The sequence below is a fragment of the Natrix helvetica genome, assembly GCF_964273705.1.
Source record: "Natrix helvetica genome assembly, chromosome: 1".
Taxonomy (NCBI): domain Eukaryota; kingdom Metazoa; phylum Chordata; class Lepidosauria; order Squamata; family Natricidae; genus Natrix; species Natrix helvetica.
This window is the reverse complement of record NC_138548.1, coordinates 307,245,435-307,270,140: the sequence shown is the minus strand read 5'-3', so window position 1 is coordinate 307,270,140 and position 24,706 is coordinate 307,245,435. Positions and strand designations below refer to the sequence as shown.

The window sequence follows — 24,706 nt, the reverse complement described above, 5'->3', positions numbered from 1 at the left end:
TAACTACTCAAAATTTCCGCTACCGGTTCTCCAGAACTGGTCAGAACCTGCTGAATACCGCCTCTGAAGTAAATACCATTTGTCTTATATCTGTCAAGGTAATTAGAGAGTAGAATATTTGAAACTTTCTTTAAAGATGGCTACATTATATGTCAGTGTATTATTTGTCATGGCTTTACTACAAAGCTTCCATTGGCTCAGTTCTTACCTAAATTTGATTTGCTTCAAAACAAATGTACATTAGAGTGTGTGAGGCTTTTGGTTATTTTTATATCTTTGTTTTTAGTTATACAACATGAAGAACATCTTGAGATGCCAATAAAGAAATGCACTGCCCCATATCAAACTTCCCAAAGAAGCAAACATCATTTGCAAATGTTATTCTCTTACAATATCCATTCAAACATTTAGCATTTCTTGTTTGAAATCAATCAAAAATAGAGATCGTTGCAATCTTTGCTGTCTTCCAGAAATATAAAATGAAGAAAGATGAGATCTCCATCCCCAGTATGAATACAAAATGTATCAGAATTCTCCTAAATTAAGAAGCAATAATTTAGCAATCAACTATCATTAAGACATATTATATAAATAATAACCTGTTAATACTCCTTTGTCAACTGTTTTAAGGCACTCGCCAAATATTGTTCCCGATCGGGGGACTCCAAACTTGGCAATTTTAAGGCTGTGGATCAACTCCCAGAATTCATGCTGTCAGGGGAATTCTGGGAATTGAAGTCCACAAGTCTTAAAGTTGCCAAGTTTGGAGAGTCCTCACCCAGTGGCGTAGCGTGGGGGGTGCAGGGGGGGGCCGGCCGCACCGGGCGCAACATCTGGGGGGGGCGCGCTCGCACTCGCAGCTCTCTGCCCCTGCCTGGCTCACTCACTCTCACTGCAGTGCTGGCTGTGCGAATCTGATCCGAGCCGCCGGGTCGCCGCCCACTGTGGAGGGGGGGTGCCAGGCATGCGGTGCGGTGCGGAGAGAGAGCGAGGGACTATCTGGGGGAGGGACAGTGCAGCGGCCGCCCAGCACAGTGCTGAGCGCGGGAGAGAACCACACCAGACCAGACCAGGCAGCAGCAAGAAGAAGCTGGCAGCGGCGGCAGGTGACACAGGCCAGAGAGGAGAGAGCCAGTGGTGACAGACGCTGCAGGAGGAAAACCTAGGTTCCATTTTGATGTTTAGTTTTTGTTCTTGATATTTTTTGTCGTTTACGATGGTTGTGAGACGACATATAATAGCATGGCCCATGCTAGGTTACTACATTTGTAGATTTGTATTCATAGACCTGCTGAAAATGTGGAGAATGTGTAATGCATGTTCGCACTCAATAAAGTGTTTGAAAATAAACTTGTATTTAGATGCATTTTACTTTAATTACATCAGTATTTTCATAACAAACAATACATGTGCTTAGGGGGTAAGGGTTTCTTTAACTAATCTAGTGGAAGAGACTCGCGTGCTAAAATCCACGGGTTAGGGGACGCAAATTACTTGCCTTGCCCCGGGTGCTGACCCACGCTACGCCACTGTCCTCATCTAGAGCCCGGATGGGTTAACGTTGGGAGACTAAAGACTACATAGGATTTTGATGGTCATTTGCCTCTTGTCCCCATTAGAAATTGGAAATATATGGCCAGGAAATTATTAGCCTCTTTGTGGCGCCTGTAATTTTCTAAGATTATGTGTGTAAAAAAAAATCCTGCAGGGAAAATAAAATAAAGCGTATTGAACATCCCTAAAATTATAAATACCATTCAAGCAAAACAAAATATGCTGGTGATATTATACTGAATCCATTATGGCTATTGTTGGGCAAAACCCACTTTTTTTGCAGAATCCCTGGTTTTTTCATGCTTAGTTTAAGAGAGAGAAATTTGCCCAGAGCAATTCAGAAGTGGATCTCATATAAATCTGTCACTAGAGCTATAAAATAGGGGATACTGCAAACAGTTCAAGAGTGCCAGAACAAACAAAAAAAAGAGTTGCCTACACTTGCCTGAGAAAGGAATTAAGACAATGGGCACTTGTGGCTGTATTGACAGAAATTTTAGAGGAAGCCCTATACAAATAATTTATGTTGAGAATCTGAAAAACCCTTTAAAGAGGAGACCAGCCTGGGCTCTTAGCCTTCTCTTCCCAAAGGCAACCACACTATCGCACTCTGCAAGAAGACTGAATAAACACAGTACCATTTGGTGACAATTTAATGGCTTCCAAGAAGAAAATATGCTCTGTTTATTGGTCATAAAGCAATGGAAGTGGAATTTTGGTATGCCTTTCCTCAAGGGTTGATGAATAGATAGATTTTCCAGGAGTTTTGTGATTGTTTGAAAGGGTGGCAATTGCTAAAAAAAGCATATTTGTGCATGACAAGTACACATAAAGGTACCTTTGAAGTGACTGCCTCTCGTCTTGTCAAGAAAGCAACCCGTCCATGTAATCTTCAGGAGTCAAGTTCAATTCAGGGGAACCTGCTTAATTTAAGGCAGGGGTGCACAAACCTGGCAACTTTAAGACTTGTGAACTTCAACTCCTGGAATTCTCCAGCCAGCTATGTTGGGAGTTGAAGTCCACAAATCTTAAAGTTGCCAAATTTGGGCACCCCTGATTTAAGGTCATACAGTAATAGTAATACATTTTCCCCACTTGGCTTTCTTGTTTTTACTGTTGTGGTTTTATTATTGATGTGAGCCTCCAAAAATCGTGTTTTACAAGATGGGTAAATTATAAGGTGTAAGCCTTATCAATAAATCAATAAATGACCCAAATAGGCAAGCCTCCATGTGTACGTAATATTGGACTACATCTCCCAGATTTTCCGACCGATATTGCAGGGATGCCTAATATGCACAGACGCATGTGTTAAATAATCGATCACATTCTGTTATTTCAATTTATCCACTTTTTTTTCATATTTAATGGGGTGAATCATAGAAAGTCCAACCTTCATTTTGCTGAATGCGAAGAAGGCTCTATGGACCCTTATGCCAAGAATGCCACTCATGGGAGCTAATAGAAAATCCCTATAGATAACCCTTCTCAGCTTGAGGTGGGTAAGGACATTTTGATTTCTTGTTTTAATAAGAAAGTGCCCTTTTGCGGTGCCTGGAGACTGTGAGGCCCTGGATGAGAGACAACTGAACCCTGCTAAGACAGAGTGGCTGTGGGTATGCAGAACCTCAGGATCTGCAGGCTTCTCGACTTTAGTTCTGGATGCGGATGTCACTACCCCAGACAGACCCAGCGCACGGCTTAGGAGTTCTAGATTTGTGACTCCTGCTTGAAGAGCAGGTGGCAGTTTTAGCTAGGAGAACCTTCGTACAATATCATGTGGTGTACCAGTTGTGCCCTTTCCTGGATTGGGAGACCCTGTGCTCCATCACTCACGCCCGGGTCATCTTCTGCTTGAATTATTGCAATGCAATGCTGCAATTGGTCTAGAATGCAGCAGCACAATTGGTTTTGGAGACACCCCCCCTCCCTAGGGTGGCACATGTAACACCACTGTTCTGCAAGCTGAACTGGCTGCCAATCTGCTTTCAGGTACGATTCAAGGTGTTGGTTATTATCTTTAAAGCCCTTTACTGCAGGGGTCCAGGATGTCCACAGAATCATATTTCCCCAATGCGGTTGGCCTGCCCCACTCGTACGTGCTGGCAAAAGGGGCCTTTTGCAGATCCCATCTGCCAAGGAATTGTGGCTGGTAGAATCCAGGAGAAGAACCTTTTCTACCGCAGCTCCGACCCTTTGGAATATTTTGCCGCAGGAGATAAGATCTCCCCTTTTTAGCCTGCAGGAAAGCCTTTAAAACCTGTCTATGATGGCTGGCAAGGGGACCTGAAGGAGAAGCTGCTGACTGGAGGTGGTTGATATACTAATGATGGAGACGCCACACCTCTCCCCTCCAAACTCCTGTTTTTTACTTTGTCTTAATTTTTCCAACTTTGATTCACTTTTACATTTATAATTGTTGTAATAGGTAATTTATCCTGATGTAAGCTGCTCAGATGGGATGTGGTGGCTCAGTGGATAAGACACTAAGCTTGTTGATGAGAAAGGTCAGCAGTTCAGCGGTTTGAATCCCTAGCACCGTGTAACCAAGTGAGCTCCCGTTACTTGTCCCAGTTCTGCCAACCTAGCAGTTTGAAAGCACCTAAAAAATGCAAGTAGAAAAATAGGGGCCACCTTTGGTGGGAAGGTAACTGTTCTGTGTGCCTTTGTCATTTAGTCATGCCTGCCACATGACCAAGGAGACGTCTTTGGATAGCGCTGGCTCTTCAGCTTTGAAACGGAGATGAGCACCACCCCCTAGAGTCGGGAACATCTAGCACATATGTGCGAGGGGAACCTTTACCTTTAAGCTGCCCATTGTTGCCTGAACCAAGAGATGGGAAGCAAATACATTTGATTGATAAATAAAATAAAAACAAATTATCAAATGTCTTCATAACTGGGGATGGAAAGAACATCAGGCCTGGGTGACCTCTGGCCAATTCCTCTGTCATGGCCTGACCTGCAATGCAGAATGCTGTTGAGAGGATCAGATAAGGGGAGATAAGCAGCCTAAAGTGTTCAGAAAACAAGCAGGATACAAAGTAAATGAGTGCAAAATACATTTTGCAGCCACTATGGTCCTCTTACCTATCAAACCCGGTGCGGTTGTTCCTGTCAGCAAATTCACAGTGCTCAAGCATAAAGCAGCCACATCCTTTGGAAGGCTTGACATGGTTGATTCAAAGCTGCTCTTGACTGATATATAAACACCGCTATTTTGCTTTGATGATGGGTACAGTGGAAATATTATCTGAGCATGCAAAAATGTTCAGAGAAGAGCCTCGAAGCAACTCCGTGCACCTTCTAAAAGTGCAGCTGCTTTAATGATTTCTTTGTACGTCAATTGAATGCTTTGCCTATCTTATCTGTATCTCAATCTCTCTCTTTAGCTCTGGAAATCAACTCACTTGCAGCTTTCCAATAGGTTCACCTTTGCTTTAATAATGTATCTGTTAAGGCTTTTGATTGTTTAGATCAGGGGTCGGCAACCTTAAACACGCAAAGAGCAACAAAGCAGAGGTGATATTTTGCCGGTTCACATCGGTTTGGGTGAACCGGTAGAGGCGGTGGTGCAAAGCTCTGCCCACCCAAGCCGGCGTCATCACGGATCACCTGCGCATATGCAGAAAGTTTTGCTCATGCCCAGATGGGCTGTCTGCGAGTGAAATGACCATGCAGGCATGCACATTACAGCTTCCAAACCAGTAGCAAAGATAAGAGGACTTCATGCCTGCCAGAATGGTCCTAACCAGAAGCCCTCCATTCAAATTTGGAGCTGACCGGAAGTCCGGTTTCCCCACCATAGAGTGTCCTCCTAGCATGGCATCCTTTTTCCTCTACCTGTCCTAACCGAAAGCCCTATCAATTGTGGAGCTAACTGGAAAACACATCCCTTGCCATAGAGTCTCCTCCTGCCAGGCCCTGCTTCCCCACCCCCACCCCGAAACTGGAGGTTTCTCTCAAAATCGTGGTGCTGAGCTGCAAGAGGCAGCTGCAGCAGAGAGATGAAAGAGCCACATGCGGCTCTAGAGCTGCAGGTTGCTGACCCCTGGTTTAGATAATGCCAGAATGTAGAACACAGTGAAAATATTGATTATGCCAGAAAACTGAAAAAAGACAGTGAATGAAGGAGTGAGACCAGGGTGAATATTGTACCTGTATCTTTTTAATTTGTACAGTGAATATAAGTGTTGAAGGATTGGAAGAGTTCGTAGCCGAATCAAACATTAAGCATTTGAAAAATGCAGGTGATGCCATTTTATTAGCTGCAGCTAAAGAATATGTTGAATATCTCATTACAGAAGGAGACCCAGAAAATGCAAAATCAAGGTTAACCTTAAATATTGGGAAGACAAATTTCTAGTGTTGCACTGCAATGAAGTTTTCCTTGTTGTTAAGGAAAAAAAAGTAATATTTATAGCTGATGTTGAAGAAATGATAGTTTTGTTTAGAAAATTTATGGATTCAGGGTTCAAAGAGGGATGGAAAAGAAGAATGAACTTCATACTTATATGTTTTCTTTCTTTTTCCACTTTCTTTTTTTCTTATTTTTCTTTTAACTATTTTTCTGTTGCATCGAAAATTTTAGATTAATTCTAACAAAGAAGACAATGACAGTCTTATATAAGATCTGGATCTGTTTGAAAATTGATTCCAAAAAATAAATGACGTAAACAAACTTATGTTCCCCAACATAACACTGACTGTTACTTATTAGATAATAGGTTGTCTAAAGAAGAAATTTCTTCTTCTACAGAAGAGAAACACCTGGAGAACTTTTGTAACTTTAATATTCCATACACATAAGTCCCGGTCTAATGAAAGATTCACTGTGAAAAGCTTTTTCCTATTGAGATTTGATTCAAGATGTTACAGGATAACATTAGAATTTTTATGAGTAAGTTAGATGCCTTGCAAGTGGGAAAAAAATTATTTATTTATTTTAGGGTGGTGATACTTTTCATAGATCTCTTTTATGGTTGTCAGACATGGTGAACATTATCCAAAGATAATATGCCAGCTTGAGTGCGGTCCCACAAGAAATAACTTTTTACAGGTATTGTTCCTTCCAGCAAAAAATATGGCCTCTACCGTAGTGAATGACTATGTACTATTTGGCTGTCTGTAGCTGTGCCATGGTTGGCTGCACATATTTAACAAAAGAGAGGTTATTCGTGCATCTGGTGGAGAATAATGATTAGGACTGAACCATAGGTTCTCCTGCTTTGCTTTTCCCTTAATGAGTAGTGGGTTCTTGGCCCACCTCCTATTTTTCTTCATGATTGCTTAGAGCAACTAATTCCATTCCAAGCTGCCCAGAGTTACTACTAGTGAGTGGGTGGCCATATAAATCTTCTAAATAAATAAATAAATTCTCCTCTTGTTTCAGTTACCTTTACTTTGTGTCTCTTTGAGCAATTCCATTCAATCAGGAACCACTTCCTGGCTAGCATAAGAGACTAAAGTATGATATGAGATTACAAACCCGGTCAGGTTTGCTAATGGGCAAATGACTGTAAAAATAAATGAATCTTATTCAGAGCAAGGGAAGTATTTCTTATAGCAATTACCGATGGAATCCTATCCAGCTAGGCATCACAATACCAATACAGCAATCTAGTAATTATGTTCCAAAGAGGGATGACTCCCTTTAGGTATATATTAGGACTTTCAGAGTGTTAGAAACAGACTATTTTACATCTTTACTTTATCCATCTTTGGATCCAGCTGGTACAGGGATGGGTTCCTGTACTGGTTGGTATTGGTTTACTGCATGCGTGCGCCCGTGGCATGTTGCTCACTCATGCATAGTTTACTGTAAATTGTTCTGTGCATGTGTAGAAATATGTCAGCAATGGCAGAAGAGGCCGGGGAACCGGTTCAGAAGCATGGCCAGCCTGGGTCACTGCTGGTTCTGCGACCCAGGCCAAATCACCACTACTGATTCAGCCGAACCAGGCCAAACTGGGAGCAACCCATCTCTAAGCTGGTAGCAGATTTCCAGAACCTCTGGCAGCCTTTCATAACACCTCCAGATGATCCTTTCAACGTGCAATGTTGTTCCTGAACCAAAATCTGTGAAGCAGGACCCAGAGCACCAAACTACCTTCTCTTCCTTTTGGACTAGTGCTTATCATTAAATAATTAATATTAAATCTCCAGACCGAAAGTTGCAGCAAGGGGCTAAGCCCGTGATGGCGAACCTATGGCACGCGTGCCACAAGTGGCACGCGGAGCATTTGTCAGGGCACGCGAGGCGCTGCCCTGTCAGCTGGCCAGCACGCATGCGCGTGCTGGCCAGCTGAGTTCACCTTTTTAAAAGCTATTTTTCGCCTTCCCCAGGCTCCAGAGGCTTTATAGGAGCCTGGGGAGGGCGAAAAGAGCCTCCCCCGCCCCCCCGGAGGCTTCAGGGACCATCCCTGAAGCCTTCGGAACGCTTAAAACCACCCTCCGAGCAAACCGGAAATGACTTCCGGTTTGCTCGGAGGGTGGTTTTAAGTGCTCCGAAGGCTTCAGGGAAGCCTCTGGACAGCCCCTGAAGCCTCTGGAGGGCCTCCGGGGGATCGGGGGAGGCTCTTTTCGCCCTCCCCAGGCTCCTATAAAGCCCCTGGAGCCTGGGGAGGGCAAAAAAAAATGTACAAATGGGGTGGTCACGCGTTTTGCGCGCATGCGCACTGGGGTGGTCACGCATTGCATTATGAGTGCGGCACGCCCGCACTCGACCCCCCTGCGCTCCCCCCACTTGTGGCACGCGAGCCAAAAAAGGTTCGCCATCACTGGGCTAAGCAGTGAGAGTGTGCCTTTCAGGAATTGTTGACTTCTTGGAACTGCACGGACTACCATAAGTCCTAGGATTGATAATGTTACCTAGTTTGGGTAATGAAACGTCTGCAAGAAAACAACCAAGCTCAGAAAGCATCAAAGACCCCTCTTTTCAACCCCGAGCTCCCAATATTCTCCTTTATTAGTGCATTGACTAGTCCCTGCAGTTTTCTTAGCAAGATTTCCAAAGTAATTTGCCTTGCCTTCTTCCTAGGCTGAAAGAGCATGACTGGCCCAAGTCACCTAGTTGACTTCATGTCTTTCACTTTCTAGCCTCACGCCTTAACCACTACACCAGTGTTTCTCAATCTTGGCAACTTGAAGATGTCTGGACTTCAACTCCCAGAATTCCCCAGCCAGCATTCGCTGGCTGGGGAATTCTGGGAGTTGAAGTCCAGACATCTTCAAGTTGCCAAGATTGAGAAACACTGCTCTACACCAATTTGAATCTCAAGGAGTACTTTGGGCTAAGGTTTTTCAATCTCAAGACCATAGCAGCAGTGGCAGTCCCACTCTCCTTCTGCATTTGAGTTCTTTTTGAAGACTACCTTAAGATTTGCTTAAAATAAGAGGCAGTTTGTAGATGGGTTAAATAAAACAGAATAAAAAGACTGGCTGCTGCGCGGAGCAAGGACTACTGTAAAGGAAGACAAAGGGCCGTGCCAAAAAGGAAAACATGCTGCTGAGATGATACAGAATTTGCATGTCCTTTTGGTTACTGATTTCTCAAAGGGCCCATTCCTTTTGCTCACTAATTTCTCATTCTGTTACTTATTCGATGCTGGGGCAATCATAAAAGCCAAAAACAAAGAGAAACTTTGCAAAAGGAATTCCTCCTTCCTTTTGCCCCCATTCAAGGCAAGACCTTTGGCACTGAGAAAGAGCCAGTTCTGTGACACAGTATTTGCCTACCTTACATATTTAGTAGTTATTGAGCAAAATCCAGGAGAATTGAACTAATTCTCTAGCATTCCTGGGCCTGATTTAATAGTGCTATTCGGTGAACAAAAAACCTTCCCCGGGCAGTGCTGCTTTTGTTCACACAGACAGCCATTTGCTGGTTCTTTAATGTCAATTGACTGTCCAGCACTTTTCCCCCTTTGAAAGAAACTTTGGCCCTTGTTCCTGTTTGTTTTTCAAAGGAGGACAAGAATATTAGGTGAAATTCTTAGGACGGGGATGAGAATTTCTTGCATGAATGTGGTTAGCTTAGCTTTCATGACACACTTTCCCTGCCTGAGTGGGATGCCAGATCCCGACAACACGAAGACAAACTTCTCATGTTTTATTTATATAACATTCAATTTCCATCAAACACTGATCTGGGTACAATTATTTTTAAACAATCATAATCCTCATATTTGTTGTAGGATTCATCACAATCATATTGATAATATAATATTATAATAACGATAATATTTAACATCTTCTTTAACAACTCTCCACTTTAATATTTCCTCTTTTTATGTCTCTCCTTTCTAACTTCTGTTTCTGTTTTCTACCCAGACAAACTTCTTAAGGTTTTTTTTTTCTGGGGCAGGAAGTGGAAAAGATTGCAGAGCAGGAAGATGATGTTATCAGCAGACTTTAAAAAGCCCCTCCTCTCTTTGTTTGTTTGTTTTTAATTTTCAGAATCAGGCTACTACAATTCTTGTGATAAATTTCTGGAAGTTGGTGGTGCAACTGGTTTTTGGTTTCTAGTGGAAAAATAAACAAAGTATGCTTAAAATGGCAAGAAATGGAAATCTTGAAAATTGGGAGGTGGGATTAGAAATCATGCCCCATTATGCTGTATCATGGTAACATTATTCTGTTCCATAGTGGCCCTTGTTCTTGGTCTTAATAAACTTAATGAAGTAGGGAAAATAAATGTTACCTGTTGTGGAAAAAGACTTCCTTGCTATGCAATATAATGATTGCTATAGGTAAGGAATAAAAAGAAATAACCAGCATGTGAAGTTCTAAAACAGTGCAAAAGCTTTACTGAAGTTCTACATTAACCTTAATTCATTTTGAGGAAAAAGGTCCCAAAGGTGTTGTGGCCCAGCAGGAGCCGTTGCAGCTGCCACCAGACTCCAAGAGTGAGGATCCCTATGAGTCGGCTCTGGAGAATGAGGAGGATCTTGGGCAGGGTTCTGACTCTGAGCAGGGATCGGAGAGTCTGGTCGGCCACCAGGAGGCGCCTGAGGCATGGAGCAGTGGTGAGAGGAGGGGGGCTCCTGATGCCATGCCTTGGAGCAGTGGGGAGGAGTCACGGGACAGTGAATCAGAGATCAGCAGGGAGTTCTTGGACGCCCGTTATTGCCGTGCCCATAGACGCAAGGAGCGAGGGCGCAATTATCGGCGGTAAGGGCTCTCAGCTGCTGATAAGAGGACTCCCCTTCAGGCTATAAAAGGGTTGACTGAGCATATGCCCTTTGCAGCAGTCAACAAAGAAATCCTGCAAGAAGTTTGGTCTTGGAAACGTAGCAGGCTGGATAGCTGCTTTCGTGTCTTGTGTTTGTGAGCTTTGTCGTGGTGGTTTACTGCCAAGAATCTGTCTGTCTGTCTGTGAAATAAACCCTGTTAAAATAGTATTGTTCCGGAGCGTATTCTGTGTGGGCGAAGGAGGAAGTGGGGTCAGAACACAAAGGTAACCTTCTTCAGCTCACCCAAGAAGCACCTTTGATACAACTATGACCTGGATGACTGAGAATCTCCATAGACATTGAGGATAAAGGAGAAAAACAAACACCTAAACTGAAGATGAAAATTTCTGGAGTATCAGAGAAAGGTTATAGAGCAGTCTTGCTGACTACATTAGACTGGCATCTCTCTCTCTCTCCCTCTCTCTCCCCTGAGGAAGCTGCTTGAACTCTACTTGTTAGTAGCTGCACTGAAACTTTCAATTCCTAGGAAGATAACATTGTCAACCTGCTTAGTGGTCCTTACACGGAGCTGATTTTTTAAATGTACCACCTTATATTATTGCCGAAAGCTTCTGGAAACTTTTGTTTCCGTTCATTTTTCTTTATCAATTGCACTAAAACTAGAGACTGTTCAGAAGATTTTCAATATAATCAATAGGTTTGCCATCAGGTTGCAACAGAGGCAACAGTTCATGGCACCAAGTGGTCCTCCTGTTACTTTCTCCCTACTTAGTATGGAACTATGGCCTGCCTAGGTGAGGATACAAAAGGTTTCCAGAGTTTCTGAACTGAAGCCACATATTTTTTAGGGGCCCTTTATTATCCATGTTACTAGCTAAGCAGCAACGTGTGGAGGTGAATCTTAAAATCTAGAAAGCAAAGCAGGCAGCTGTTTGATTTCCAGATGTTGGAAATAAATGACAGGAATAACAATCACCATGATTCTTTGCCAATGAGTGTTACAGAAACATCTATATAACTGAAGAAAAAGTTGGAATGTTTTATAGCCCGAGACAGCAGAATGATGTGTTTAGCAGAAAGATTGTGCCTCCTCAGTCAAATTTTAAGATCTAGAGTATCTGTTCCAGCAATAGTTACTATTCTTTGTAACCATCTGCAGATATCTATATGTGGTAGATAAGTAAATAAACTAAAATTTGCATGAACAGTCTGCAGAGAATGGGAGAAAATTAGTTTCTGCCTGCAGCTCCTGCTGATTTTATATCACTCCATTCTGATCCATGCCATTCTTGTGCATTGACACAGATATTCTGTGAGCTCAGCTTGTATGAATGGATGACAAGTTATAACTAATTTAGAAGGAATGAGATCAATTACCATCATTTCAGCCCCTTCCTTTTTACTCTTATCCAAGGTATTTCCTCAAAGATGCATACAGTTTTCATAGCAACTAAAACTTAGTGAATTAATGTGGAGAAAATACTGTATCTCAGTTCCCAAATTAGGTCTACATTTTTAAAGCAAGAAAGCAATATCCTTGTTTCTTGCAAATTTACTTTCAGCCCTATTATCTTTTAAACTTCCTGTTTGAAGTACAAACATTTCAGACTTCAATAAATACTTCCTTATAATATATATATGGATGGATGGATAGATAGATAAATAGATAGAATAAACAGAAACAAAATCATCTTCCATTACAAATGTTAGAAAGTGTGTCAATTGGTTACAAATCACTTTCGTGCATCCCTTCCACAGTCATCATCTATGATTCATATCAAATTATATATTTTACACCGCATATATTTATACAGTATATATTGCTATCATCATACCTTATCCTTCATATGACTATAGTTGTTTTAACGTCCCTTTATAACAAACATTCCAAAATGTAAAACAAAACCATATAGTGGCATTCCCTTATCTATTTTCAATATCATCCAACCACATTATACCTTTATAACACATTCAAAATAAATATTACTTATGCTTAATAACAAAAAATGTAGACCTCTTTTCTTAATCATTGTTTACAATCTATATCCAATTTCCCTTTTATCCTGTCAATACAAATTATTACATTATCATTATCAGTCATTTATTTAACAATAGTTTGACTAAGTTTAACTTACTTTTTCCCCTTTTTTCACCATTTACATTTTTTTACCAAATTTCCTCTTATCAAACCAATACATATATATACATTGTTATCATTATCAATTATTTACCTAACTTTATCATTATTTTTAACATAATGCTCTAATTTTAACTAAATTTAACTAGGGTTTTATTAATTTTCATATCTCAACCTGTGTCTTTCCAGTAATAGTGTAGTCCTATTTCTTTTGCCATTTGTGGAATTAGTCTTCTGATTATTTCCTTAATCAAATTTGTTTGGCCTTCTCTTCACAACTTGCTTGTTACATATCTTGTAACATCTCAAAACCCTCCATCAGCTTCTTTAATTAGTTTATCTTTGGTTATCAGTAGTGTTTTTGACAAAATTTCTCTCCTTAAGTCCATCCATTCTTCTCTTTCTTCTTCTTCTATACCTTGAAATCTGTAGTAAAGCACCTTTCCATCTATCTTCCCTTTCCTTGTTCCACTCTTTCCATCTCCAACCACACTCAGTTCATTGTCAATATCCATGGTTATCTTGCCTCTTTGTTCATTTCCCCCTGAGTTTCTAGGACTCCAGCCTCCACTTTTTTCATTTGCTGAATATCTTCCATTTGCTGGATATCTTCCATTTTTCCATCAGGTTTTACCACATTAAAGTTTATATTTTCAATATTTTCCAATCTCTTCTCAATTGAATTCCAGACATAATCTGTTGTAATGTTGTGGTTTCTTTTTGAAGTCATGCCATCCTTCCAATTAATAAACACTGCCACTCTAGTTTAAAAACAAATCTTTGTTTTCACTTCTTTCCAGCTAGCAACAAGCATCCAGAAAGCACCTGCGTAAACAACCCATGCTCTTCTCTATAAACAAGCTGAAGCCTTTGAAGTGCAAGGTCAAAATGATCAAAGGGACATAAGAAAAAGCAATGTTTCCAGGTCTCAACCTCCAACCTCCAAGTGGCAGTGTAACTTCTTTTCCCTCTAAGATTACTACCCTGTTTATATACCTTTTAAATATTCTTTATGTTTCAGGCTTAAAAGAAACAAAGTTCTTAAATAAAACGAAATAAAAAGAAAAAATCCATCCCAACCAGAATTGTAGAAATAAAGGAAAAGATTTAATCCATAGGTAAAAAAAGAAATAGAAGAAGAAAATCTGAAACTTTCACTTTAAAAAGTAAAAAAATGTTCACAAAACTTCCATCGATAGGGGCTGGTGGAAAGCTTCACCGCTTATTTCCTTTTCTTTATCAGTTTAATTTAACTTCAATCTTTTTTGGGCAGTCTTTTATAAAAATAAAATTTCCTCACCAGATGGACACACTTTCTCTTTCCGCTTTTCCTCCCATTGCGAAGCTGTCCCGACTTCAGCAGCTTGAGGCTATGCTTTTTGTCGCTGGCTAGAAGAGATTCTCTTGGATCAATCAGGGACTTTGTGATGTCCCTGAGATCAGCAAGACATATTCTTCCCTGTCACCGTCTCTTCAGGACGGTTTAGGTCCAGATGGACCATCCAGCGGCAAAAGTGTCAACTGCAATCTCAGAGCTCCGCGGTCGCACGTCGTACTGCCTTTCTCCAATACTTCATTTTTCTTTTGATTTACTTTTTCATAGAATGTGAGGCAGGATATGGCATTACAAAATTATCCTTGGTGGCAATGGGACAAAAATCAGAGAGAAGAACATGCTGATCTATGTTAATTACAAAATAAAATAAAGAGAACAGTTTACACCTTTTCCATGAGTAATTCACATTTGCAAATGCTGTGCTTATTCTGGCAATTTCCATTACTGCCTATTTTTAACTAGAAAATAACAGTCAAAGTGGAATGATACAACACCTTTAGTTTCTTTTAATTAGATTGCCTCTTTATTTATCTGAGGCGTTAGGAATCACTGTTTGCAGGGCTGAATGTGCTGATATAAGGCTTTCATTGCTATCTTTGAAGAAGCTGTAATTTTTTTTAATCTGGCAAATTCTCAAAATATTGAGAGGACTCAATAATTTACAGATCTATGAGGGAGAGCAATGGTTTATTTAATCAAATCTGGCATTGAAATAAATGAGAAAATGTAGCCACTGGAACAAATCTCCTATTGTAGTTAGAAAATAAGATAAAGGTACAATAAAAACGTTTGCAAAAATTTTCTGTACTTTGATTGTAAGGCAGAGTGCAAATCTCTCCAGGAGTCAGACCATGGAGCTGAGGAACTTTTTTAAACAGTTAAGAAGTTGCAAGTGTGCAAAGCCAGATGCTTCCCTCTCCTTCCCTCCCTTCAGGATGGGCTTGTTAAAGGGGGAATATCCTGAATTTTAGGAGGATCTTCTTAGTGGTTAAGTGCCTTGTGGAAATGGTACAGACTGTTCATGGTCTTGCCAGAGAGCAGAACCTGTGACAAAACCTGAATGCTGGAAATGCTTTCAAAATGATTCAGAGGAAGCATTTGAGCCTAGCGTGAGAACCATACAGCCCTGCTCTGCTGTCTATTTCAAATAAGCCAATTTCTTTAAAATAGCCTGAAAAAGATTGTGATTATTTTAGGAGTCACACTGACTTTCATTAGTTGACTTCTTCTAGAAACCACAACTCTTTTAGATTCCCAGGCTGTAAGTTGTAAATAAGTGCCAGAGCATGGTTTCAGTTCCTTTTATTTTACAGAACGACAGAATCACAAACTTGGAAGAGAATTTGTAGGTCATTGAATCAACATGCCTGCTAAGTGCAGAAAACCAAATTAAAGTTGACGTATCAGCTCTTCCTAAACGCATCCATTGAAAGGAGTTCACCACCTCATTTGATAATAGAGTCCACTGTTGAATTGCTTTTACAATTGGAAAAGTATTATTCTATATCCTGCACTGTTCAATGAGCGAGTACAGATCTTCACTTGGTTTTGTGTGATACACTTTCAGGAATTTAAAGAGGGTTATCACTACTCCCCCCCCTCAATTTCTTTAGCTAAACATTCCCAGTTACTTCTTGTTTTAATGCCTAACTTGTTTTAAGGCCTAACTAGCTCCTCATCATCACATGCTTCTCTGAATCTCCCCTCGCTTGTCGAAATCTTTCATAAATTTGTTATCCTAGGCAAAACATAATAGACAAATGGGGTATTATGTTTAACACAATGCAGATCAATACAGATAGTTAATTAAAACAATATCTTTTTAAACAAAGCAAATTAAACAAAGTTTGGTGCATGACAAGTGAAATGAAAGACCCTGTTGCCTATCCCTTGTATGAATTCCTTGTGGTTATTTGGGAATCAGGCTCTGTGGCAAGTAATGCTCTTTATTCAACTAACGAAGCTAGTGAATGCTACTGAATGACAAATAACTCTACAACAACATAGTACGATTGACTTGCAGGGCCGGCGCGACGTACAATAAGTTCACATGGTGCAATAGGACTGGGTGCTTGTTAGTAGAATTCACTGGGCTAGGGACTTTTTTTGTCTTTCACTGTGAGTTGTATTGTGTTGGGGGGGGGGCGCACGAAAGGAGGCTCAGCCAATCTCATTGTACACATATACTCTGACAATAAAGGTTTGAACTGAGTTGATTTGAATCAAGCTGGACATTTGATCATATTATTGTAAGACTGAATTATCTTCTCTCAGGTTCTAGGCCTAATGTAAAGTTCTGTTTTAAGCAATAAAGTGCTTCAGACCTCAAAGCCATTGTCTCTGAAGCAGGACCTCTTTCCATACATCCCTTGTTAATTAATTACAAATGACTGTGCTTTTTCAAGGGTATTCCCTCATCGCCACTATGGATTAATCTCCCTGGGGAAACCCCTTAAGCCTAATTTGTTATTTTGGTGGCATCAAATGAGGCTTCTTATTTTCTTGGGCCTCTTACATTTCCCTGTTCTGCTGTCCTGTTAGTTTTTTAAGTTGTTCCGATCCCCAAGGTATGTTTTGGCCTGCCCTGGGCACTTCTTTCTGGAGTTTGCTGCTTTCAAATTTAATTGCTGTTTCCATCCATTGTTTAATTATTTTGTTTTATTTATACTGTATATGTACCGTATCAGGGTGGGCTGTTGGGGATTCGCAGGGGTTCGGGAGAACCCATAGCTAAGATTTTGTGCAGTTTGGAGAACCCCTAAATGGCCCCCGCCCACCCAGCCCTGCCTCTCCCAGGAGGCCCCAAGGGGCCCGTTTTGGATGCAGGTGGATGCACACGCGGAGACTCAGGGAAGGCAAAAAGCGGGCTTACCAGAAGTTCGGTAAGGCCGGAAATGGACCTGTTTCTAGCCTCCATAGGGCCTCTGGAGCCTGGGGAGGCTCGAGGAAAGACTCCGGAGCCCAGGGAGGGCAAAAACGCCCCCCCCATGATGCAGGAGGCCAATTAGGCCATGGCCACCATAGCCACACCCACCCAGCAACCTGGTAGAGAACCTCTTGCTAAAATTTTTGAAGCCCACCCATGGACAGTATACTATGTTTATACATACATACACATGGTTGTATTTCGAGCGACAAGATGGTTCATACCTTGTAGTGGAAGTGCAAAGTGATAATAAGAAATATAGCTTCTTTCAATATGTGTTGGAAAACAATATGTGTTTCCCCTTGAGAGAAATAGAGCCATAAGGAGAGGTGGACTATCCTAGAACCTCAAATGGTAGCTTCTGACAGTTCAGCTGTCCCCCCCCCCCCTTATCTTGCTTTGATCCCTCGAGGAGCAAACAAGTTCAGAAAATGAGAGATTTTGTCCATTGGTTAAATCACCAGGCTGGAAAATGGGAGACTGTGAGTTCAAGTCCCACCTTATCCATGAAAGACAGTGGGGTGATTTTGGGCCAGGCCAACTCTCTGCCAGACCAACTCACAGAGTTGTTGTTGTGGAGAAAATAGGAGGAGGAAGGTGTGCTGGATATGTTTATCGCCTTCGGTTATTTGTAAAAATAATATATGTGACATACAAATAAAACCAAACAAACAGATAAACCAGCATGGGGAGAAATATTAACATATTCTTTGTTTCAGTGACTTGGGGTGAGGTTTATGGCTGGTGAGGCTGGTGACGTCATCAAACCGCGTAGTTGCTCCGATCGCACGGGCGCAGCCTGACCGGAGAAGTTTCTCTTCTCAGAAATGTCAGAAAGGGACAGGCAGGCTGCCACAGCTCCACTGAGAAGACATTTCTGAGAAGAGAAACTTCTCCTTTCTCCTCCTCTCCCCTCCCTTCTAGCACTGATGATGTTACCTAGGCATTTTTTGCATCGGGCGAGTCCAGGATCCTTGCAAAGGGAATGGGACCATGTGTGCAGGAGACTCCTCAGCGCCGGCCTCAGATCAGCACGAGCCGTGGTCCCTTCCCCTGCACACACGGTCCCATTCCCCTCCTTCCTCAGTCAACATGAAGGGGACCGCGGCTGCGCTGATCTGAGGCTTGCGTGCCAGCCTCAGATCAGCGCAGATTGCGCTGATCTGAGCAGATTGCGCTCGGATTGCGTGCCAGCCTCTGAAGTAGCTTTGGGAATGCCAGTCCATAAGCTCGCACGTTACCTTAAGTTTCAGGAAATGCTTGGCCTGTCCTTAGTCCTGAAGTAGAAATCAGAAGATGCTCAGTTTTTGTAAACAGAAATTAGGAGAAGTGGTAACATTTTGTCCAGTATCTCAGGCAGAAAATGTCTTCAGCCAGCCTTATGTGGATTAAGTATGCATCCGCATTTAAGAAATTATTGAGAAACAGAATTTTCTACATTCACCACATTAAAAACAGATCATAGTGGTTACATGTGCTTATTTATTCAAGTCGTGCCTTGCCTTACCTTGCATTTACATATGTCATCCCAGTAATGAAATCCAATTTTTTTTAGTACCGGTTCTATGGGGGTGGCTTGGTGGGGGTGGCTTGGTAAGCATGGCAGGGGAAGGATATTCCCATCCCACTCTGAGGCCAGCCAGAGGTGGCATTTGCCGGTTCTCCGAACTACTCAAAATTTCCACTACCGGTTCTCCAGAACCTGTCAAAATCTGCTGGATTTCACCCTTGTGTCATCCCTATTCTATTCAGTTGCATTTAGAACTTCCTAATTTGCTTCAGATTGTAGCTCTAGCTTCAGTAGCTTCACTTTTATAAAGTGAAACCCATTCCTTTTATGGTGTTGGTTTTGTTTCTTCGTCCTAAGTGGGAAAGTGGTTAGAATATTGTTTTATGGAGAGGGAAGAAATTCCTTCCCAGGAAGCCTGCCTGAGAGCCCTCTGTTCTAAGACTTGAAGGCAGAAGAAGGAAACCAAATCCAGTTGAAATACAGATGGCTTCACTGAGTCTCATGGGCTAGACAGGGTCCGTGTTTCAGGCTTCAGAGTGGAGTCCTTTCCTCTGATCTGTTAAACTGTTCTCAACATGGAGAGAGCTCAGTATCTCTCTTTGATTGAGAAGAATAATTCTTAAAGAATATACCCTGCATTTTTCTAGTTTTAAAAGAAACCTTATAGTATTTCTCAGCATTATTTCTGAATCCTTCCTTTCTTTAACTCCAATGAGCAGCTAATCAGATAGATCATATCTGAGGGTTTTATTTTTTGCTGTTAGAGTCTAGAACCGTAATGGCAAACCTATGTCACACGTGCCACAGGTGGCACGCAGAGCTCCCTCTGTGGGCATGCGCGCTGTTGCCAATTGCTCTTCTGGGTCCGCTCACACGCATGCATACTGGATAGCTGGCCCAGCGGCATGCACATAATGGGCAGCTGGTCTTCTGGGTTCCGGTGCATGCACACACCGGAACCCGGAAGAGAGCAGCTGGCCAGTGCACATGGACACCAGACCAGCTGTCCGGCGCACATGAGTATCACAGAACCCAGAAGAGCAGCTGCCCTCTGCGTGCATGCGCACTGACCAGCTGCTCTTTTCCGGGTTCCGGCACTCTGGCCCATGCATGCATGCATGTGCATGCTCCACGTTCAGCACTTGGTGCCAAAAAGGTTAGACATCAGTGATCTAGGACAATTACATCCCATCATAAAGTGAGTCCTGCTCAGCTGAGTAATTTAATCATTTGAATGGGGAAATTGCAGAAAATGAGGTTGGGCTTTGGAAAGGGAAAGGACCAAGAAGGAAGTAGGTATGGATGAAATCTGCTGAGAAAGTTGAAGCTTTGAGAAGGTTGGAGCCATGTGTGATCTAATAGCAGTTCTGGTCCTTGAAAGCCAAGGCTCTTTGCAGCTCATCTGCCTGAACAATTTGTAACAGCCTGGCTGTGACAATTCTGTCTATCTTTTCTTTCTATCCTACCCCCTGCCATTCTTTATTTTGCTTTGAGCAGTGCTGCCTGGCAGTCTTGCTTCTTATCATATCCCTGGCTAATAGTGTGTACCCAAGAAGACACTCATCAATAACTGAAGAAGGAAACCATATGAGCAAATTTGCAAAAGCAAACTTTTATGTGCACTCTTGAATATTCTCCCCTAATTATTGTATGCTATGATCTTCATTGATTATAGAATCTGATTGCATCAAAGTATATACAAGTTTGTTTCACAGAAATTAGTTGATTGTGTTGTTTTTAGCACAGTCATACAAACTGTCCTTTTCTGTTACAGGAGAGACAATAATTTGGTGGACAACATCCTGCAGGCCTCCAATTAAACTAATTGCTGCCACTTTTGCCAACAGTGCAGTCATTGTCGGTACCACAGAGCAAGTTATGTCTCTGCGGTCTTTTTACATACCGAGGTTGAATAACTTTTCTGGCAGGAAACAGGTCATGGAAGGACATTTTTAATTGTATCTTGACTTTAGGTGCCCTGTCCTAAAGTCCAGGGTGGTGGTGTGCATTCTCTCAACTCTCATCAATGTTAGTGATGATAAGCCTTCTTTTCAAATTAAAATAAAAAGAAGAATATGGTGACTTCTTTAAGCCTCAAAATAAGTCAGGCATAATGGAGCACTTGTTGCATCTCCATCTACCAGTGAAATGAGTTTCCCACAGCCATCTTTCATTTTTATGATTCTGGTGGGGAAGGTATTATTGCCTCAATTGGAAACCTGAACACCACTAAGACCGAAGAGCAGTGGTGAGCTACTGCCGGTTCGGACCAGTTTGAGCAAACCAGTAGTTGCGACCTATGGGTGGCACCCGCCCTGGCACTATGCTGTCCTATTTAGCCATGCGCACAAGGCACACGTGTGAGTGAAGCGCATGCCCAGAAGGCCGGGCACATGCATAGATGGCGCACATGCACATTTTTCGTTATTAATTCATGTGCCGCCCACCTCTGCCGAAGAGGGTTGAGCCACAGACATTAAAACTTGATCTAGATGGTTCTAGGAAAAAATACTATTCAAATAAATACTAAACCAAAGAGAAATACCATAGTGCTAGGAAGACTTTAAACTGCAGGATTTTGCAACTGTATAGTAGGCCAGGGGTGTCCAAACTTGAGAACTTTAAGACTTGTGGACTTCAATTCCCAGAATTCCCCAGCCAGCATGGCTGGCTGGGGAATTCTGGGAGTTGAAGTCCACAAGTCTTAAAGTTCTCAAGTTTGGACACCCCTGTGGTAGGCATATTTTCTCTTGATGGTATGACTTTTGTCATTGGATCTAATATTTGGTCTTTCTCCTTTCAGTTGCCATGATTGACTTCTAATGTCCCGGCAGGATAATGGACAGTGAAGTCACTTGTAATATTTTTTTAATGAAAGAGAAGCCATACTTAAACTAAATTATAACAATCCATACTTAAATTAAATTCAGCTCTGACTGAATGATTGGGATTGGAAATATTCTACCATCCAGTCAAAGCCGAAGAGGGAACTAAGGGAACGGTTCAGAGGTGGTATTCTACCAGTTCGGACCCGTTCACCTGAACCAGTAGCGGAAATCGCGGGTGGCCCCGCCCACTCACCCCAGCTCAAAAGCACATGCGTGGAAGGCTGTGCACGCGCACTCACATTTGCGAACTGGTAGGGAAGGTAAGTGAATACCACCCCTGGAACTATCTGAGTAACTATTAGAGATTCTCTGTGAATTGCTAGAGAGGGTTCGCTCTCACCCTCTTCCTACCTACCAGGCATTCCGTTTCCACTTTCTCTTTGCCCCCAGAAAACAACCCTTCCCTCCCATAATTTCAGGCTACATTCTACCTAAAAAGCTGCAGGAGTTGGTAAAATAGCAGCGGAACCTCTAAGTCACATAGTTGTGTCTTTTAATGAGTAGCAGACCAACTTTGGTATTCTATTCTTTCATCTTTAATATGCAATTCCTTAATTTTTTCTCTCCCTTCTAGCCATTATAGTGAGTAATTAACATCTCTGAGATTATTGGTGCTTTTCCCAGAAACATTTCTATTTCTGCAAATTCAGCTTTTCTCACAATATGTTCTGCATATTGTGCATATAAGTGTGTGTATATTGTGTGATTCAGGAGGCACTCTTACAGCTTTCAAAAGACCATCAAGACTTTGCTTTTTACCGAGGTACTAGGGTAGAGTGAGGATTTCTGGAGCGGGATGATTAAGTTACTGGGTTTTATTTTGGTTTTATGTTTTAAAAATAAATGTACTTTGGGAATTCCCCTTCTTTTGCACTATTCAACTTATTTAGTTACTTAAATTTATATAGCCACCCGTATTTTAACAAAGTCTGGGCAGTTGCCAGTCAATATGTTAGGGAGGTACAGGTAATCCAAGGTGCCTCTACCTCTTCTGAATTCAGCTTGTACACTAGGAAATTCTCTCTGGGTATGGTTGAAAGTTGAATTGCAAAGTCTTGAGCATTCTCTTGCAAGGATGCGAGATAAACATACCGTAGTTGTTCAGTAGTATTAGCATTATTTGCCAATGTTATCTTTTTTGGTAAATTACAGTATCAATTGATATTTTCTAGTCTGTTGGCTACTGTTGTGCTTTTCATATCTGCTCACAAAACACATAACAGCACTTTAATTGCATTATTTCGGAAGACTTAAAGGTTCCACTGCTATTCCATTGACTTCTGCAGCTTCTAGGGTCCTTTAACTTAATGCCTGGCTCTAGTTCTATGGTGAAACATTTATGTATATGCAGGTAATCCTCGATTTACCACCATTTGTTTAATGACCGTTCATAATTACAACCGCACTGGAAAAAGTGACTTACAACCATTTTTCACACTTATGACTGTTGTCCCCATGGTGACATGATCAAAATTGGACCCTTGGGCAACTGGCCTGTATGGATGCAGTGTCCCAAGGTCATGTGATCACCTTTTGCGACTTTGCACCATATGGAAGCCACACTTACTTAACAACCATGTTACTAACTTAACAACTGCAGTGATTCACTTAGCAACTGTGGCAAGAAAAGTTGTAAAATGGGGCAAAATGCACTTAACAACTGTCTTGCTTGATAATGGAAATTTGGGGCTCAGTTGTGGTCATAAGGCAAGGAATACCTGAAACGGATTTGGATTCTTGTTGCTTTATACAGTTCTCACCATCTCAATTCTGATTATATTTTCTTTCATCAGTACAGGTTTGATTCCGTTGCCTTTTATTATACTCATCTTGTTTTCTTCTATTTCTGTAATTAAAAAAATACATCTACCTATATCTCCCATCTAATTGTTATCTTCCAATTCTTTACTTATTTAGACATACACTGAGTGATTTCTTGTTTCCTTTTGCTTATCTCTAGATATCAGCATTTTGTTGGGTAAATGTTCTTCTATGTGTTCTGCCTTTTTATTTTCCACCCTTCTCCATTTTCACTATTAGCAAACAGCCATTTTGCCTTATTTTGCTTTTTTGCATTTCTAGATATATATTTTTTGTTTCATCTTGAAGAATGTCACAAATTCAGAGTGCTTTCGGTGCACAATTTATCATTAAATCCATTCTTTTCAGTTCTTAGCATAACTCTTTCCCACAGTTCTATACCAGATGCTTACTCATTTCATCGCAATTGTTTTTAATCTCATGATGATATTCAGATGCATTCATGCTAAATACGTTTCTGTCCAAAATACATGGTGATAAAAATAAAACAACTGCTTTTATTCTTCCCTTTTGAATTCCTAGGACAGTGCAGCCAGATATTTCCTCCTCATCTTGGCTCATCACAGATAATCTACGGAAATGGTACCACTATTGGCTCTGTAATTACATTTCATTGTTCTGAAGAGTATCAGCTGATTGGTCACGGAGTTGTCACATGCATTTGGAAAGAAAATGCTACACAATGGACAGCTGACACTCCTTCATGTATACGTAAGTGTTTTTTTCCCCATTTTCCTCTCCCTGCTAAATGATTTATATAAGCTTCAGAGTCTCTCTCTAACATGTAGGTGATCTATACTACTGTAAAAATTGATGATAACAGTTGCGAGACAGAAGAGCAGATTTTAGACTTTGCAATTCTATTCATTTTCAGAGATTGCTGACTATTATCAAAGAAAGACTTGATACTGATTAGAAATGCCACGGGCTTTTTTTTTTTAAAAAAGATGAAATTTAATTAAAAATAACGTTACTCTTTCATTTATTTCATTTCTGTTTCTTTAAGTCTTGCTTGATATTTAATTAATTAATTAATTAATATCTGAGAGACATATATTTGCTCAAAACATTCCAGCTCAGATAAATGTTCAGTTTTAAATTCTAAATGTGTTGATGAAAAGGAGTACAGCTTTGTGTGTGTGTGTGTGTATATATATATATATACACACAACACATGCATACATGCACACACACACACAGTTAGGCTATTATTTATAATTGCAAAACAGAAAAGCGATTATAGATTCACGCTAGCAAAGCAAGTCAGACTGCAGCATTTCTAAAATTGCGTGTAAGCCTGTGTTCCTGTAAGTTTCCTGGAAAGTGGGCGTCTGCATCAT

The 24,706-nt window shown here is 41.2% G+C and overlaps 1 protein-coding gene across 2 annotated transcripts in view; it reads left to right on the top strand.

The window, feature by feature from the left end:
• The window catches only part of SUSD3 (sushi domain containing 3), a 57,473-nt gene that overhangs the window by 8,838 nt on the left and 23,929 nt on the right, over positions 1–24,706 (top strand). For both annotated transcript variants that reach the window (XM_081936463.1, XM_081936462.1), the window contains exon 2: positions 23,889–24,077. In XM_081936463.1, the coding sequence (XP_081792589.1) occupies positions 23,889–24,077 (189 nt within the window). The remainder of the gene's footprint in view (positions 1–23,888; positions 24,078–24,706) is intronic.